The 17,968-nt window shown below is 42.0% G+C and overlaps 1 protein-coding gene across 2 annotated transcripts in view; it reads left to right on the forward strand.

Moving 5' to 3' along the window:
* The window catches only part of AGAP3 (ArfGAP with GTPase domain, ankyrin repeat and PH domain 3), a 1,862,985-nt gene that overhangs the window by 345,257 nt on the left and 1,499,760 nt on the right, over positions 1-17,968 (forward strand). For both annotated transcript variants that reach the window (XM_085628261.1, XM_085628260.1), the window contains exon 3: positions 2,321-2,408. In XM_085628261.1, the coding sequence (XP_085484387.1) occupies positions 2,321-2,408 (88 nt within the window). The remainder of the gene's footprint in view (positions 1-2,320; positions 2,409-17,968) is intronic.

Consider the following 17,968-nt stretch of genomic DNA (forward strand, 5'->3'; position numbering starts at 1 on the left):
TCCAGGTCAGGGCTTACATCTGCCAGTGATAGTTGAGGATGTGGGTGGAGCCATTAGAGTAAGCGGGCGGAGCCAATGGAGGACATGGGTGGCGCTGGGGAAAACTGGGTGTGGCCTCTGACAAACCTTTGAGCACCTGGACTTCATATTTTACAAATTAAGCACTGGATACGATATCATGTATAAAACGAAGATGAAGGGGGCAGCTCTATGCGACGTCCTATTAGGGGTTCGCTCGGGGGGCTCTCATCTGAGTGGCTCCTGGAGTGCTGTTCCAGCACCTGCACCATGTTGTAGACTCGGAGGGCCGTTATATGGTCTTGCATGGAAAGTTGGATGGACGGGAGAGTTGTATTATTAATGTGTATGCCCCTAACTCGAATTGTCCGGTTTTCTTTCCAGCGGTGGTTGCCGCAGCGACCCCATACCTAGGAGACAGAGTGATTCTGATGAGTGACGTTTACTGTGTACTTGATGGGGAACTAGATCGGGAGTCCGCCAAACAGAACACTAAACCAAGACTCACAGGCACACTGAGAGACACATTGCAGGGATTGGGGCTGAGAGATGTTTGGGGAAGTAGAAATCCCTTGGGGAGGGCTTTTTCCTGTTATACGCCCGCATCCAACACACACAGTCGAATAGATCAGTGTTTTTTAACTGATGAGATGTCCCTGGAAGTTCCAGACATATATTTAACTAGCTATATTGCAGATCATTCCCCAGGGCTATTTACGCTGGATTTGAGACGCCCACGACCAGCAATACCGACATGGAGGTTTCAGGTGGAAGCGTTATCAGACTCACCATTTGCCAAGACAATAGAGGAGTGACTTACTAATTATTTTAGCGAAAACAGGGGAACGAAAAAAAAAAATAAGCATGTAAATTGACTAAATAAATATCTTTATTTTAACTGCATCTAAAATGTCTAGTGTGTGCTTGAATGGTTTTTAAACCAAAGAAGCTAACTGGAGTAGAAGTTAAAATGAGGAAATGTGAATCTGTGTACCAAATAAGGAATTCATAGATTAGACAGTGCTTCCATAAATGGTAATTAGAATTCCTATCTAAAAGTGCAAGAAGCAATGGCTGTTATTTACCGTGAAAAAGGCACACATAAGCAGTTATGAATAAATGCAAATGTCACTTGATTATTTAGACAAATGTGTCTTACGTTGTCTCGGCAATTTACCTGAATCTCTGTATAAAATTGCATTTTAAGATTGAAAATCTAAATTGGCGCATTTCGAAGATGCATCGGCATAGCAAGACACACGTCGTCATCTCGGCAGCCCAGCTGACAGTGTGAAAGCAACCGAGCTTTCTCTGATGTCCTAAGAAATGAAATAATAAAATAATATGAAATATCAGATATTTATAAAGCGCCCAGCTACCTCCGAAGTGGTGTTCCGGCGCTGGGGGCCCTCGGGAAGATTAAGCGAGCTATTGCCCAGAGTCACATGGTGCTGGGCTAACCTGCCGCCGGCACCGGAGATTGAAACGTGAACCCCATAGTACGGAGTCAGGCACCCTGGCCGCTGCGCCACACCTCTTCCACTTCCACAAGGTTGTCTGTACATAGTAAACTCTACTATATCCAAGCCATGCATATCCAATACAATCCCTTTTTATGTAACATAATTTCTATGCAAGCATCATGTATCTACCTCCTTGCCCCCCCCCCCCCCACCCCTAGTTGTGTCAGTCCAAGTAACAACTATTCCCACCTGGATGGTTTTCTACCCTCCTAGTCATCCTTCATTTTTTTTAGGAAAAACAGCTGGCTTTACAGCACAGTTCCACTCACTTTCACTGATTCATGCAAAATGTGTATCCAATTTTCCATTCCTGCCAGAAATATTAAAATTTCCTCCTATGAGTAAGAGGAGAGACAATGTGACATAGACCTACATGTTAGTCGAGGTGGAATAGCAGACAACGACTCTATTCTTATTGATGAAAACAACCATTACAATACATTGTGACGCTGGAGCACGGTCTGTTAAATATAAAAAAAGATGTATTTTAAAAAATTTAAAAATTTGACCTGCCAGATATACAAATTGGAGGTGCTACTGGGCATCACACTGCCATACAAACTGTGCGCCTCTGCCAATGTCGTTGTGGTCCCATCACAACAAAAGTGCATCTATGAGAGTATGTATACTTTGGTCTAAAACGTCCAGTGATTTAGAATTATTCTGCCAGTGAACATGTCTTTGATACTGTCTAATTGTGTTCACTAAGGATATCATGTTATTAGTTAAAGACTTGTCTCAGTGTTTAAAACTTTCTTATTTTTATTTTTTTTCTGCAGGGCATTGTGGGTAATTTGTCTAGTGGAAAGTCTGCACTTGTTCATCGGTATCTCACTGGGACATACGTCCAGGAGGAATCACCAGAAGGTAAAGACTTGTTGACATGATGCTGTATAACAAGGCCCATAAAAAGTGGTGGGTTTCATTCAGGCTGTCACTGGATGCTCTGGCTAATAGAGAAAAGAGGGGTGGGCTGCTGTGAGCTGTATATAGGAGGGTCAAAACAGAAAAGGGCAGGTAAGTCATCCATATTACTTTGCTTATAATGCAGTCAGTCAGTGCAGCAGAACTAACAACAAAGGTTGTTGGCGGGAACGATAATAGGGCTTCTTCTGTTTACTGTGGAATCCTTAACGGAGCAGGGAGTAAGGCACAGCAGTTTGCTGGCATCAGCGTGAAACTTTCTCCTAGACATATAGCTAGTTTTAATTACAACATGCTCTTCCTGAGAAAGCTGGCATCTTAGGAGGACCAATATTAAGTTCTTTCTTTCGCTCTCAAACTGTAGGGCATTTGAACTATTCATTTTGAAAAAGGGGATAGCGTTTCTGCACTCCACTTTTGTTAATGATAGGACAGTGAAAAGTGTCATCAAAAATAACTTGTCTCTTCGAGAGGGACCCATGTTTGAACTTACGCCAAGCTCCCTGCCATGTCTCCTATTCTTTTCAATGTTACTTCCCCTTTTCAGGAAGTAATATTGTTTGCTGCCTCCCCTTCCTGGAAATGAATTGCAATACTTTGTACTATGAGGTCGATCTACTAGAAGCCAGCCCTTAGAAAATAAGCTAAGTCTCTGCAAAGTGGTCTAGGGCTGGACTTATTCCAAGTTGTTACCCAAATTCTAACTGAACATGCATTGCCTGTCAAAAAGTAAATAAACAGATATAACCAAGAGAACTAAGACAAAGGAGGACATCTGTACTAAAATGTCCTTTGTGTCAGCCTCCTTAAGAGTCCTCAGTTTTAGCTACTATCTCCCCATTACCAAAAAACATTATCTGCATTTCAGGTTTTAAGGAAAAACAGGATTTTAACTCAACTTTGTTTCTCCTGAGAAGGATTCTGCAAATTCTTAGTTCTCACTCTGCGATGTGTTATCTCTAGTGCCTCAAAGCTTTTCTTTAAGTACTGAGGAAATTTACTTTTCAAACAATACTAGTGTGTGATATCTCCAGAGTCAGTCTTTAAAGTGTATTGTAATGCGTGTGATGCAGTGGAAGCGGTGTAAAATTTTATAATCATACACATTAACCCTACTGTATCGCAAATAGGATTTTTCACCCTAACTAACAATTTGGGCCCATGGAAACTCAATAAGCACTTACATATATCAAGTCCTCTGAGATATCCTTGGTAGAGCTGAGAGGGACTCGATGATAGGAGATGAATGCTATTTCCCTCATGAGGACCCAAAATGAAGGAAATGCCTGTCCAACAACAGTAATCTCAATATAGCCTTATAGCCTGCCGTAGCGGGCTATATCGGCTATATCGGCTATTAAAGGCCCGCTGCGGCGTTAAAGGCCCGAGCTGAAGGCGAGGGACTTTAACAAAGCAGAGGGACTTTAAAAGCCGGTATAGCCCTGCTACGAAGGGCTATAAGGCTATTAGCACATTCTGCCACTAGAGGGCAGAATATTCTAACAAAACAAAGCCTTCAGGCAGCGCGAGGGGATTCAAATCCCCTCAGGCTCCCTGAAGCCTTTGTTCACAGCCAGAGCTTATGTCCAAAAAACTCACTAATAAAGACAAACTCTGAATACTTATCAAGTCACTTTTATCTAAATTATTTCAAATATGAATGGTTAATACACAAGTACATAAGAAAAATCCTAAATTCTTTGTTATTTCGATATTACAGGTATGTTCACAACTAAGAAATACAGTTCATTGACAAATACATCATATAATCAATAACAGTATTGAGAGGAGAGAAAGATAGAGAAGGTATAAATCATCTGCAATTCAGTATACAATTTAGAATTTCGTACGAGCCTAGAATCAGAGAATACTAATGCACAACGTGCAATAGTCAGAAATAGCTAACTCTTCGGCTGAAAAGGTATGAAGTGCAAGAGATACAGGGCAGTCTCACTCAGGATTTTCTAGGATAGCAGCTCTTCTCATAGAAACAGCTACTGCCAAGTTCTTTGCTCACAGTGATAATTATACCCAAATGCTAAAAAGTTCTATCCCCCGAAAGTTGCAATTTCATAGTTTCACGTGATTGCAGTGGTCCAATTTATGAGGTGATCATCATCTCAGTCAGTTCATCCGGATTTTCTCTGTGAAAGTTCTTTGTTACAAGTGGATGTCATCATCGCTGTTCGGAAGCAGGAAGAAAATTAGTTATCTTCATGTCCTTGCACTCGCTTCCATATCAGCTTGCAACATTAGTTGACACAATTATTCATAGAAAGAAATACTATAACCATAGGAAGAAGAAAACCTAGTGATACGCTAAGCACAACTAAACAAATCCGTCTGCTTTTTAAGAAATTATCAAGGACAAAATACATTCTTCTGTGGCCTACATTAGGGAAAGAAAAATTACTCAAGCGAGGTTTGAGGCTTCATAGAGAAAGCCTAATTCGTATTTTCTGTGGAAATAAAACACATGCATTAATGTTTTAGGAAAAGAAAGAAACACATAAAGAAATACGAAATAAAGATTCACTATTCTAATTAAATCCATAAGTATAATCCAACTTTTCAATTAATCAAACTATTAGTAGGATTTGTTTGTTTCTTGTTATGAAAATAGGATAAACATTTCACAAAACATTTTCTATAAGCTTTTCATACTATTAATATTTCATATTTCTACGTGTATGATTCTAAATGCATATTCTCTCTAATCTCTCTCTTATGACGTGTAAAATCACTTCATAGAAGTTTCATGCTTTCGGCATATTAAGCGTTGCAACTAATAAGCTTTTATTTTACTAAACATCTTGTGTTTTTCTTGCACATTTTCATATCATACCTTATCTCCGTGTACATAAATGTTAAAAAGTCACACCATTAGTCATTGTTTTGTTAATAACACAGTTATGAGCAGATTTGCTCAAGCAAGATTGTTTCGCAAAAAATCATGCCTCATCAATCCCCCCCTTTGATGGTGACTCAAGTCATCATACAATCTACAAAAATATGATTACAATCTCATCAGTATTATTATTAGTATGCCAGCAGCAAAAGCAACTATTGGTGTTAGTTATACAAGCTGTTACTTAGGGTTAAAAACCAATTACATACTGAGGAAAAACCCTTGCCAAGTTTTTCCCATGCACCCTCAACTTTCAATTCTGATAAAACATTCCGCAAATGTTTAATGTTACTCGTATATCCCTCCAATTCTTTGCTTTTGTCAGGAATATAAGTGCAACATTGTTGAATTTTCAGCATACTACAGACAATAATATGTCAAGAGCAAGCCTATTTTGCAAAACCGTTGATTTCATTGCAACCATTTCAGTGTCAATCATCAAGAACCCACCAGTAGTATCCATTGATAAACGACCAACCACTGTAGACAACATTCTAATCTTATGTGAGTTCAAGATTACTCCCACTGAAGGTATTAATGTACCAAAAATATCTTCCTTTATCTCTGCAGCACTAATTCTTCTTTTACTCCATGTTAGTTTCTTTGCATTGGTTCCATGATTTTCATCAACATGGTAAATTTTTGGACAAACGATGCCCATGTAACAACATCCATACCAATGTTGTGGCAATCTATATTAAGCATTTCTACCACACACATAATAAACTCCAGGGTAAACTGTATCAGTACCACCTCTTAACCCCTTCGGTGCTCATGACGGAATGGTTCCGTCATGACCCACGGTTGAGCTGTGCTCATGACGGAACCATTCCGTCATGACCCCGCCCGCGCAAGATTCCGCCAGCACAGCGGCGGAATCTGCGCAGCATGGAAGGGGTTAATCCCCAACCCCCTGTAATTAGGAAGGTATGTACATTCACTAGAACCAATGAAATAATTGTCATATTCAGTCTTTTGTCCTAGTAAGCAATGCATCCCTTTGTGATGCCAGTCTAGAGTCATTGTAACATATGTCTCTCCTTTCTTATAATCACCCTAAATATGAGCCCATCGAGGTATGTTAGTCTTTTGTTCTGCAGTATTTATAAACTCTATTTCTACACTATGTAAGCTACAAGTTAGATTATTTCGATGCGCGTATACAGTATCTATTGATTTAGTAGTATGAAAAAATTCTCCCATGTAGTCTGCATTCTTTACACTATTTACTATATTCATATTCTTCTTAATAGGAACTTCTGAAAACACTAAATCAAAATTAGAGTAATAATACTGGAATTGCTCTTTATCATAGAATAAACTTGTTAATACACTACACGAAATTCCATGTTAGTGGAAGGTGGTGATAAGTCACCACTACTGACACAGACTAAGGTAATTGCATGCACACATAACAATCTCCTGCGTTAATAGAATCAACATTCTCGTAGATAAGTTTTGTAAAAACATTTAACAAAAAGTCATAAATAGAATTATCTTGAGGTATGCCACTCCCTGTTAGCTTTTTAATATTAGTCTCTGGAACTCCTTTAAGAATTTTCTTCTCATCAATTAATACATTCACATAATTATTAGTATAATTTACATTAGTAGGGTACATAAAATAAAGCACTACTAAAATTAGGATTAACCAAACAAACAACATTAAAAGAAAACATATAAAGCAAGCATTAAAACACCTTCGCCTAAATATACCTTGGTTTTAATTACCAGTCTCAGCTTTATCCATCTTAGATTTCAGGGAAAAAATAATCAAAGTCAAAATAAATTTAGCAAGGCAAAATCTGTATACCACAGACTTTCTGAGCCTCTGGTCACAACCTTATTTTCAAATCGCCTCTCTCTTTTTCTGTAGCCCTTTTCTTATGCACAGTTTATTTAGGGTGGCTCAAATGATGAGTTGGGTTTGGAACAAAATACGATTCATTCTTTTTCCCAGTCGTTTGTTGCAGCAGCCAAATATGTCCATTCAGGTGCTGTATATTTCGTATTTAGGATTTTTGTTCTGTTCGTTCCTAGCACTGTATTTTCAGTTTCTTCAGTCTTACTTTGTTCAGATTGGCTAGAGATTTAATTCACAGTCTCTGCCCACTCTACTTGATTCTCCGTCTGTTTAGGTTCTCTTCTGTCTCTTTGTTCACCTTCAGCTGACTGTACTTTCAAGTGGACATGGGACTCAACGAGTGTGGCTTGCGTGGATCCAGTTAGGCAGGCCACCACATTTAACTTCTGTTGTTGTCACAAGAATCACTTGATATGGCCCACGCCAACGAGGTTCCAAACAAGACTTCCTCACATGCTTCTTGATGAGCACCCAATCTCCAGGGCTCAAATCATGTGCTTGTTCTTGTTGAACTGTAGTTGCATCTTCTCCAACCTGGTGAGGCACAGAATGCACTACATCAGCCAATCCTTTGTAATAATTGAGCTCTAAATCATCAGTTATGTTCACAAGTTGATTTGCTGGGACTGTTGGCTGTCTCATAGCCCTACCCATCACAATCCTGTGTGGGGGCAGTCCAGTTCTTCTGTCTGGAATACTTCTAAAACTCATCAATACCACAGGTAATGCATCAGGCCATTTTAGTATTGTGGATGCACAGACTTTAGCCAGGATTGATTTTATTGTGCAGCTGACCTGTTCAACCAATCCAGATGCCTCAGGTCGATAAGCACAGTGCAATTTCTGCTCAATTTGTAAAGCTGCACAAATCATCCAAATTATCTCATTATTAAAATTAGTTCCTCTATCAGATTCTAACAAGACTGGAAATCCAAACCTAGGAAGTATCTCTCTGAGAAGCAGTTTAGCAACAGTTAGGCTGTCATTACATCTTGTTGAATATGCCTTGACCCAACGTGAAAACAGACACACAATCACTAGTACATGTTTTAAACCATGGCAAGGAGGCATGTCAATAAAGTCGACCTGCATATTCGTTAATGGGCCTGCTGCTTTTCCAATTCGACCCAAACTGACAACTGTTTTCCTCAATGCATTCTGTTGTTGACATGTTATACATCTCTGACAGAGACTTTCTGTAATTACTCTACACATGGGATTATACCAAGTGTGTTTGAAAAGTCTAACCACAGCATCTCTACCCATATTTATTGGACCGTGATAAACTCGAGCTATTTGAGACAATAGACTGTCTGGCAATATTGGTCTTCCATCAGTGTAAATCCACACTTCCTCATCTGCCCTGCATGTACATCCTGCTTTGATCCAGCCTTCTCTTTCTGCATCACTAGCTGCATCTTGTAAAACTCTAACCTCTTCCCATTTTTCAACAGATGAGATCACAAACTTGCATTCAGCTTGATCAGATCGTTCTTTCAAATGTTCCCATTGATTACATGTGAATTTAGAGCACAAAATCATGCAATTTCGTCTGCATATCTGTTGCCTTCAGTAATATAGGAACTTCCATGTAAGAAAGTAGGATCTGCTTTTATGGTTACCCCCTTTTTTTGTTTGATGTTATGCTGTTTTTGACTAGTCTGACTGGGATCCTGCTAATCAGTACTCCAGTTTATCTGCTTTCTCCATACATTGTTGTGGTAGTATCTAGGTACAATCCCAGATTGGATACTGGGGTACCCTTATCAGACCCTAGTATATGATACTAAGGTACCCAGGGCATAGGTACCCCAGAGGTCTCCCATGGGCTGAAGCATGCCTTATGCCACCCATGGGAGACCATGCAAAAGGGAACTACAGGCCTGCCATTGCAGCCTGTGTAAGTTGGTGCTTGCACAACTTACTTAAGATATAGGTTTCCTATATCTAAGGGTCACTGCACTTAAAACCTATAAGTCAGCCCTAAAACAGGCCTTTGCAATCCTGATGTCCGGGTGCTTGGTTCTAAGTGAGAGGTTATCCCTGCATAGGCAGGGCACCCCTGCAGTCTACAGAGTCCATTCTCCCGGGTTGTCAGTGAAGCAGACATATACTATATAGAGAGGCTCCGCGTAATTACACAATCACCATCTTGAGAACGTCTGCAACTAATACTATCATGTTTGGTATCAACCATGTTGGAATCATACCTCCACACCGTAAACGGTGTGGGAGGGATGATTCCAATCACTGTAAGAGCCCTCCGTTAGGCTCTCACTGTTCCTAGTGCCAGCCTTCAAGACCAGGACAGCACAAAATGGTTGCTGCCAACCAGAGACACATTTCTGCTCTCCGGCTGCTGAGCCAAGCTCGAGCAGAGAAAGGTGGAACAATAGGCATCCTGTCCCAGGGAGGTGTGAGCATCTCCCAGACAGGATTTAGTGTATTGGGACCTGGGAGGGTGCGCTTGTCAGCGCAGTAAAGTCTGCATGAGGGGCACACTTGGTGTCCCTGTGCATAGTCCAGTTCAAACCAGTTCTGGGAGCTGTTGGCTCCCGCTCTGGCGTGAAACTGGACAAAGGGCATGGGAGTAACCTCCCCCCTGTCCAGACCCTCCCCTGGAAAGGACCCCTGAATCTTCCCAACCCTTTCCCTAGGGTACTTCAGGGCTTACCTGGGTGTAGGTCCCTAGATTCGTCGTGGGATAAGATTCAGATCAGACACCACTGCTCTTCTATCGTCTGGGCACTCTGGACTTTGCAGGACTTCTTTGGGCCTGAATTCATCTCCCTTCCAGTCTGCTGCATTGTCTGTGCCTGTGCATCATACAGGAACCCTCTAAGGCCTGTGAAGCAACAAAGACACCTGAAGAAATCTCCCTTGGAGTGAAGGAGTCACTCCCCTGCATCCACAGGCTCTGCAACTAAGTCAACTGGTCTGCTGATCCTGAGCTCCTCCGAACTCCAAAGGCTCTGTAACACAGGTGTGGTTTTCTACAGCTGTTGAGGCCCGCCCTGCCCTCTCACCAAGTTTGAAGCCAGTATCCCTTGCGGGGTTTGCAATAACCAAACCCCTGTGCACTGCGTCAACTTGCAGTTGAAAGGCTTGTTGACTTCTTTCCAAGAAGATCTTCAGGCTCCAAGCAGCCCCAACCTCGAGCACCTCCATTGACCAGAATCGTCAGCCACACAGCATCGTGTGCATTGTGGCCTGCATCTTTTGGAGAGGTGCTTGAGGTCCTCTAGAAACTCCAGTGCCTCCGGCCTCTGGGTCCACTTGAGGGTCACACTTGTTTCTTTTGGGCTCCCCTGATTGCTCGGGGCCTGCCCTGACTCCCCTGCTGTTGGTGAGTTCCCTGGACCTTGCGGGTGCCGACGTTGCTCCTTCTTTGATTCCTGCATTGTTTACATTTGCCAAGGCTTGTTGGTGCTCCCGCCGGACACCGACCCCTCAGCACTTGACATCCTTCATGGGACAGCTCGTGCATGGCTCCTGGTCCTCCTCAGTGTCGCCAGGCTCTCACAGCTGCAGAGTCATGGTCCTCATCATCCATCCTGCAACACCTAATATCGGAGGGCATTTGTCTTCCAAGTCTCCTGGTCACTCTTGAGTGACAGAGACTCTGTCCCCTCTGCTTGCAGGTATCTCTCATCAAGAATCCATCCTCGAATACCACCGGACACTTCTTCCACAGCGGCACTTTCCTGAAGTCCTCCATTGGGTTCAATGGCGGTTTCGAAACCACTTCACTCGTATGCACCCGGCTTCCCTGGTGTAGGTTAACATGGGTACTAGGGTATCCACGGGTAGTGTGGCTTTCCAACCTGCCATCTTCCACTGGGTTTCTTCAGGGTCCACTGGAAAGGATTCTTAATCTTTAAAAACCCAACCGCGACTTGCACTGAAGTTACACGGAACACACGGTCATGTTTCCACACTGCACACGCTCCCCGTGGGGTCCCTATTTACTCACCTTGGTTGGTTCCTTGGGGTCCCAGCACTTCTACATTCTCTCGACCCTGTCATGATCCAAGTCGTGGTTCTTATACCTTTTTAGGTCTTGCCTAGCAATGCAGCGCATGCGCTGCTCGCCTTGGCTAGATCTGTTGTTGTGGGTTTCGCTTCTGAAGGGGGACAGGAGATGTGCATGCGTACGGACAGCAGATGTGCACGCTGCCGTGCCTGCCTGGACAGCAGATTGTGCCCGCGCACATCCTCTCGCCACGTCTCTTCCGCCTTGTTATTTATTGTACTTGGCTTTTGCAGACACTCCTTCTGTCTCAGCCGGTACTCCTGTGCACTTCCACCTTGTCACCACTAGAGGGAGAGGAGACCTCGCGCTTCAGACGGGCCTGTGCTGGCCTCTTGACTGCAAGCACATGTACTCTTCCTCTCCTCTACCTGGGCTGTGATCTGCAGCCGTCTCCTCCACTGGCTTGCAGTCCCACCCACACGACAGCGCCTGGCCTCCGCTGCACGATCAGCTGCATCACCTCTGTGCTGCCGGGTCTTTACTTCTCCGGTTCCCCTCGCCAGCCTGGCCTCGCACACGCCGATGCCACAGAGGTCCATCCTCGACCGGGATGTCGTCATCTTTGTGACGTCGCAACTGCCGCACCTCCAGTCTCCTTCACATGGCGATGCGCGGTCTGTTGCAGTAAGCACTCTGCTTCTCCTTATGCCCAACACGTTCTGCAGCAGAAGCCTCTGGGCAGCGCACACCGCAGGCGCGTCCACCTCATCGCAAATGTGGAGGGGTTGTATATTGTTGGGGGGGGGGGGGCTACGGCCTAATCAAGACACATAATGTGAAGTGAGCCCTGCTATTAGTTCCGTGAAAAAGACCACGAGCGATCCTTGCACATTTGTTTTTAGCCCCCGGTCTGCGTGATGGGTCTACTTTAAGCCTGATATCTGCATGTAGAAAGGTTAATTCATGGCGAAGAGAGAGACGGTTACGCAGGTTATTTAGCCCCTCTCACGTTATGTGTGGTGATGTTAAGTGAATTGGTCGCCGTACCAATGAAAGTGGTGCTGAATTGCGCCCTAATCTCTTTCTGTGTGGTTTGCAGTGAATGACAGCAAGACTGCAGGTATTCTTTCCCCAGTATCCTAAAGCAGCTGAAACATCAAAAGCCTGAATAGGCAGCTTGTTGTCGATTGCTAGAGGTTTCCTAAATGAGGGATGCCAGACACGTACATGTTGACAATCCATCTGTGCTCCCTGCAGGTGCTAAGCCAGATACAGAGCCACCAAGTGATGTCAGAAGGGATGCTCCTGAACTGCTGGTTTGTGGATCGGAGGTTAACCTATTGACTGTAGCAGAACAGAAAAAAATCAGATTCTCTGCTGCCCCAGTTAGTGCAGAACTCAGGGTCTCAGGCTAGAGGGTGCTGAAACAAACAATGAGTTATGAATCGGTGCAAAAGAGGTCAAACAGCAGAACAGTCACAGGAAGGGCTGGATGACTTGCAAGGTAGGTGTCTACAGCTCTGAAAACATATTAAAAAAATTTACCACCTAAGCTAACAGTCGAGAAGAACATTCACCTGCAGTGGCAAAGGTGCAGATTAAAACTTGCCAATTTCATGGGCAACCCCAGAAGCACGTCTCGGCAGATGTCTGTTGGCAGTTTTGCTACCATCCCCTCACTCTGTTGCTTTGTAAGCAACTTCTTCTGAAGCCAACAGATGGGACTTATCGAAAGAAGGGCCCTCTGTATTTGGGTACTCAGACTATTTGTGCTTTAAGTATGTAGAGTGTGTGACTTTCCCTTTAGCAGTTAGTAACCGCCCTCTTGCATTGTCATTTACAATGCCAAAAGCTCAAACTCGCGTAAATGCGAGACCTATTGCATTGCAAATGCTTGTTTCTTAGTATATGGTTTGGTTCCCCCCTGTGGTCCACTGTGTATTTCGTGCTATTTACTGTGCTTCTTTGCTAAAGTATTGTGTGCATTGTGTTTATCTCCTTGTTGGAGATATTGGAACGTACTAGGGAATATTGTATAATAAATACATATTTTTTAAATACTTGGTGTGGTTCTTTTCACTTAATCTATACTATAATATTGCATTCTGATGAAACAAGCTGCTTTACACTCCTTCTGGACTGAGCCTGAAGGCTGCTGTCCACCGCTACCACTTAGAAAGCTTTCTAAGGTTGTCTACAACCGCTTAATTCACCATAAGGGTTGTCTGCACTGGTGCAAGGTGCCATCTTACATTAGTGGACATCATATACCAGGCCAGCTTCTCACAATCCAGATTTGTGTGCTGAACATTTCACCAGCCCAATTTGAGCTGGCAATTGTAGTGCCATCAATAGATCTTTTACACACTCTCCGTTTCGTATTGGTAAACTAGAAGAGGTCAAAAATGCATGTTGAGACCACAACTGCCCAAAGTCATGGACAACCCCAAAACCATATTGACTATCAGTAAATATGGTTACTCTCATTTGCTTTGTAAGGCAACATACTCTGGTCAATGCAGCTAATTTCGCTACCTGAGCTGAACTCACTCCTTTAAGCCATTATGCTTCAATGACACTCGCAACTGTACAAATGCAGCTCGCAATGTACATTCTGTATCTCTCAAGCATGACCCATCCACAAACAAAACAAGATCAGATTCAGGTAATGGTATATCTTATATGTCGGGTCTTGGTTTTGTACACAACTCAGTAACATCCAGACAATCATGATCTGCTCAATCCACCACTACTTCACAGCTTCGAATCGGCAAGAGTAGCTGGATTTAGATTTGTACATCTTGTCACTGTCGTTTTCAGCTCCCAATATCACTCGTTCATATTTTGTTTACCGGCTGCTGTTATATGCTGTGTGAGTTTGTCTTAACAAAATCTCCACTGAATGTGGCATATACACTTTCAACGTATGTCCCATTAAAATTGTTTGACTCTGTTCCAGACCTATACAAGTAGCAGCAACCGCTTTCAAAAAGCCTGGTAAAGCTGCAGCCACGGGGTCAAGAGTAGCCCAAAAATATGCCACTGGACGACATGCTGTTCCATGCATTTGTGTTAGAACTGAAAGTGCACATCCATCACGTTGACTGCAAAATAATGTGAAGTCCTTCTTGAAATCTGGCATTCCCAATGCTGGTGCATGACATAAACTGTCTCGCAATTCAAGAAATGCTTTCTTGCATTCATCAAGATGTATGGGATCGGACACATCTTTATGCGTCAGTCTTTGTAATGGCTTGACTATCAGTGAAAAACCAATGATCCACTGCCTGCAGTAGCCAACCATTCCCCAAAAATGTGAATTTCTTTTTGTGTTTTCAGTGTATTCATTTGCATAATAGCATTGAGACGCTTTTCGCATTCCTTTCCCAATTTTGTGACCCAAATAAAGAACTTCTTTTTGACAGAATTGCAATTTTGCTGGTGACACTTTATCCCCACCTTCTCCTAAATGGTTTAGTAGAGCAATCATATCTGTCACACAAGCCTCTTTTATTTTTGAAGCAACCAATAGATCATCTATATATTGAACAAGGACTGAATTTTCAGGCATTACTAGTGATTCCAAACATTTCTTCAATATCTGATTGAAGATTGAGGGGCTCTCTGTGTACCCTTGAGGACCATGCCAAAAACACGCTTGCAAACCGGCACGCAAATAAGTATTGCCTATCCGGATGCAAAGGTATCGAGAAAAATGCTTGACATAGATCAATCACTGAAAATCATTCTGCTTCACAAGGAATTTGATAAAGAATCACAGCTGGATTTGGCACTATTGGCCAACAAGGTATTACTATCTGATTAATTTTACGTAAATCCTACACCATTCTGTATTTACCATTAGGTTTGCGAATTCCCATAATAGGTGAATTGCATGGACTCCCTAGAATCTCTTTTAAGATACCTTGTTCAATCAGCATTTCAATCACAGGTGTTACTGCTGCAATTGTTTACGACTCATTTTGTAAGCTGGTGTTCCTGGAAATTCTGCATTATGTTTTACTGTTATCTGAATTGGAGCGACTCCTTTCATCAATCCAATTTCTTTCCCTGAAAAATCCTACACATCAGTTAACACTGTATCTCTCAAATCAACAGGCAAATCATTCTCTGTAAATAGAGGCTATAAATCATTCACTTCTGTTCCCTGACTCGCCATTTTAAAGACTACGTCTTCAACTTTTGTATGAAATGCTATTCCATCTGGTGTACAATAAATGGAACAGTTTATCTTACCAAACAAGGCCCTTCCCAATAGGTTAACTGGACTTGTGTCACACACTACGATTCAGCGTAAATCTTAAAATTCCCCCATTTGTACTTTCATTGGTTTAGTCACTGGGGTCTTAATCGATTTGTTTGAAACTCCTACAACTCGGATACTTTATCCCGAGTGGGGTAGGTTGGGAATTTTCACAGTTCTTACAGTGGAACGGGTAGCACCAGTATCTACGAGGAACATAATTGAATTTCTGTCAACCTCGCCGTCAATATATGGACCGGACTGATCTACCTCTAAGGATGGGCCAAGTACGCATTCCTCCTCCCCCCAGGCACCGTCATCAAGATGTTTCTGAATCATTTTCTTCCCACTGCATCAAAAAAAATATTGTGAAGACACCTGCATATTTGAATTTACTTGATCATTTGTATGAAAACCTACATTTGCATTGTACTTCTGTACTTGACCATTCACATTCTGATTTGGCATAGGAGCTTGAGGCATCTGCAAATTCTGTCCTCTATCGACTGTCATTTGCTGATTCTGTTGATTCATCTGCATCTGATTTATTCCATCAACTCCTGTTTCACCTGTTTTTACCTGCAGACTTCTACACTCGTGCTTCCAGTGCCCCAATTTTCCACAGGCATGACAAGGAAGCTTTCTTTTCAATTCATCTCTATTACCTCTACCTCTCTCTTGTGCAATCGGTATCATTTGAGTCACAATATTTCCATTTGACACTACACCTCTCATACCAGTAGTAGTCTGGCCATTTCCTTGCTAAGCTCCTGTAAAATCTGTATTTAAAAATCCTCCTTTCTTTGCCGCTTACAACTGAGCTGACAATTTCTCTTTCAACTTTTTGTGCCTTGTGTCAATGTCATCACCACAATACTTCAAATAACAAAGAATTTCATTGATCCTCTTGCTTTGCCAACAAATGAAATGCTGCTGAATCATAGCACTCTCAATCCACACACAAATCTATGCACAAATTGTCACATATCTTTCTTAGTGATATTTTAATTTCCACTATACTGTTTAAACATCTGTAGAAGCCTTTCATAATAAGCATGTACTGATTCTTTCAACTCCTGAGTAGTCCTGTCTATTCTCACCAAGTCTGTTTCTTTTGGTGAAATTTTCCCTATTTAAATAGGTGATAACCTTTATTATATGTTCTCATAACTTCCTCTGATGGTGCTCCTCTTTTCGGATCTCTTGGATGTTCTTCTTTCGGCCTGTGTATTGTAATTTTACACTCAACCCACAAGTCAACTGGAACTACAATATCAAACAAGACATCCAAATTCTTCCACAAAACCATCGAAACCATCACAAACCTTTATACCTGTTTGTACCATTCCACTGTTTTTTCTCTCAATCTTGAGACAATCATTTGTAAATGATAATATATCCTGTCTTGACCAAGGGACATGAACATACCCACCTCCTAATACTTCTCCCATAGGATATATCGTTGCATCAGCTATTTCTGCTCCTGTCTTCCTCACAGGATACAACGGTAAAGCCACCAAAGTCTCTGTTGCATCTTCCCTCTTTTTAGCCCATCTTCCTTTCCATTGATCTAACTCACCCCATCGTTTTAGTGTGCTAATTGACTCTTTAATTTGCAAACGTTTTCTTGAAACACTCAAACTCTTAAAATCATTGTCACTGAAATCTAATCTCTTTATTTTTTGTACATTTGTGCAATTTCAGCAACCTTTTCATGTAGGTTTCTCGTTTTCCTTGTAGTATTTTTACACATAAAAAGTAATTCTTCATCTTGATATTTACCTAATCTATCTGGGCTGATTGTACCAAGAATCATTTCTTCCAAATCTGATTTCAACCGACTTACATCTACACCTGAAGTATTAATCTGTACACTACAACCAGGTGCTATTTCTTTTATCCATTCATCTAATTCTTCAGGAGAAGGACCTAATGAATTCTGAGTATTTTCCCCTGTCTCACTTCTTGACCCCCCCACCCCTGATGTAGGTGTCACTTTTTTCTCAGTCTGTAACAATCTCTTGGATCTATGTATATGCCTTGCTTTGCGGTTTCAACAAATACTTCTGAAATGTTAATCCACTGTTCTGATTCTCCTGTACTTACACTCGCATTTGTTCCACTATTTTCAGTCAATCCTTGATTAGTCTCCTTAGCCTTCCTGTAAACTGTCTGATTCCATTCATATTTCTATCTGGTATCGTTAAAGCAGGCACTTGAGACACTCTTTGTTCATTATTATATAATGGAGCAATCAGACCAATAGTCACTGGCACTGACAAAATATCTGGGTTCATTGGTGTCATCATTCTTGGCATTTCTTCTCTAACTACATTTTGACTCACACTTACTGACGTTTTCTCTTGGGGCACTTCTATTTGACTTAGTGGAGCACTTGGTAATGTATTTGTCTCTATTCTATTCTGTTCCTCTTGATAAGGTGGAGGTTTATTCATCAATAATTCATTTAAAAATTCATCATCTATGTCATCAA

This window comes from Triturus cristatus, chromosome 10, assembly GCF_964204655.1.
Source record: "Triturus cristatus chromosome 10, aTriCri1.1, whole genome shotgun sequence".
Lineage (NCBI taxonomy): Eukaryota > Metazoa > Chordata > Amphibia > Caudata > Salamandridae > Triturus > Triturus cristatus.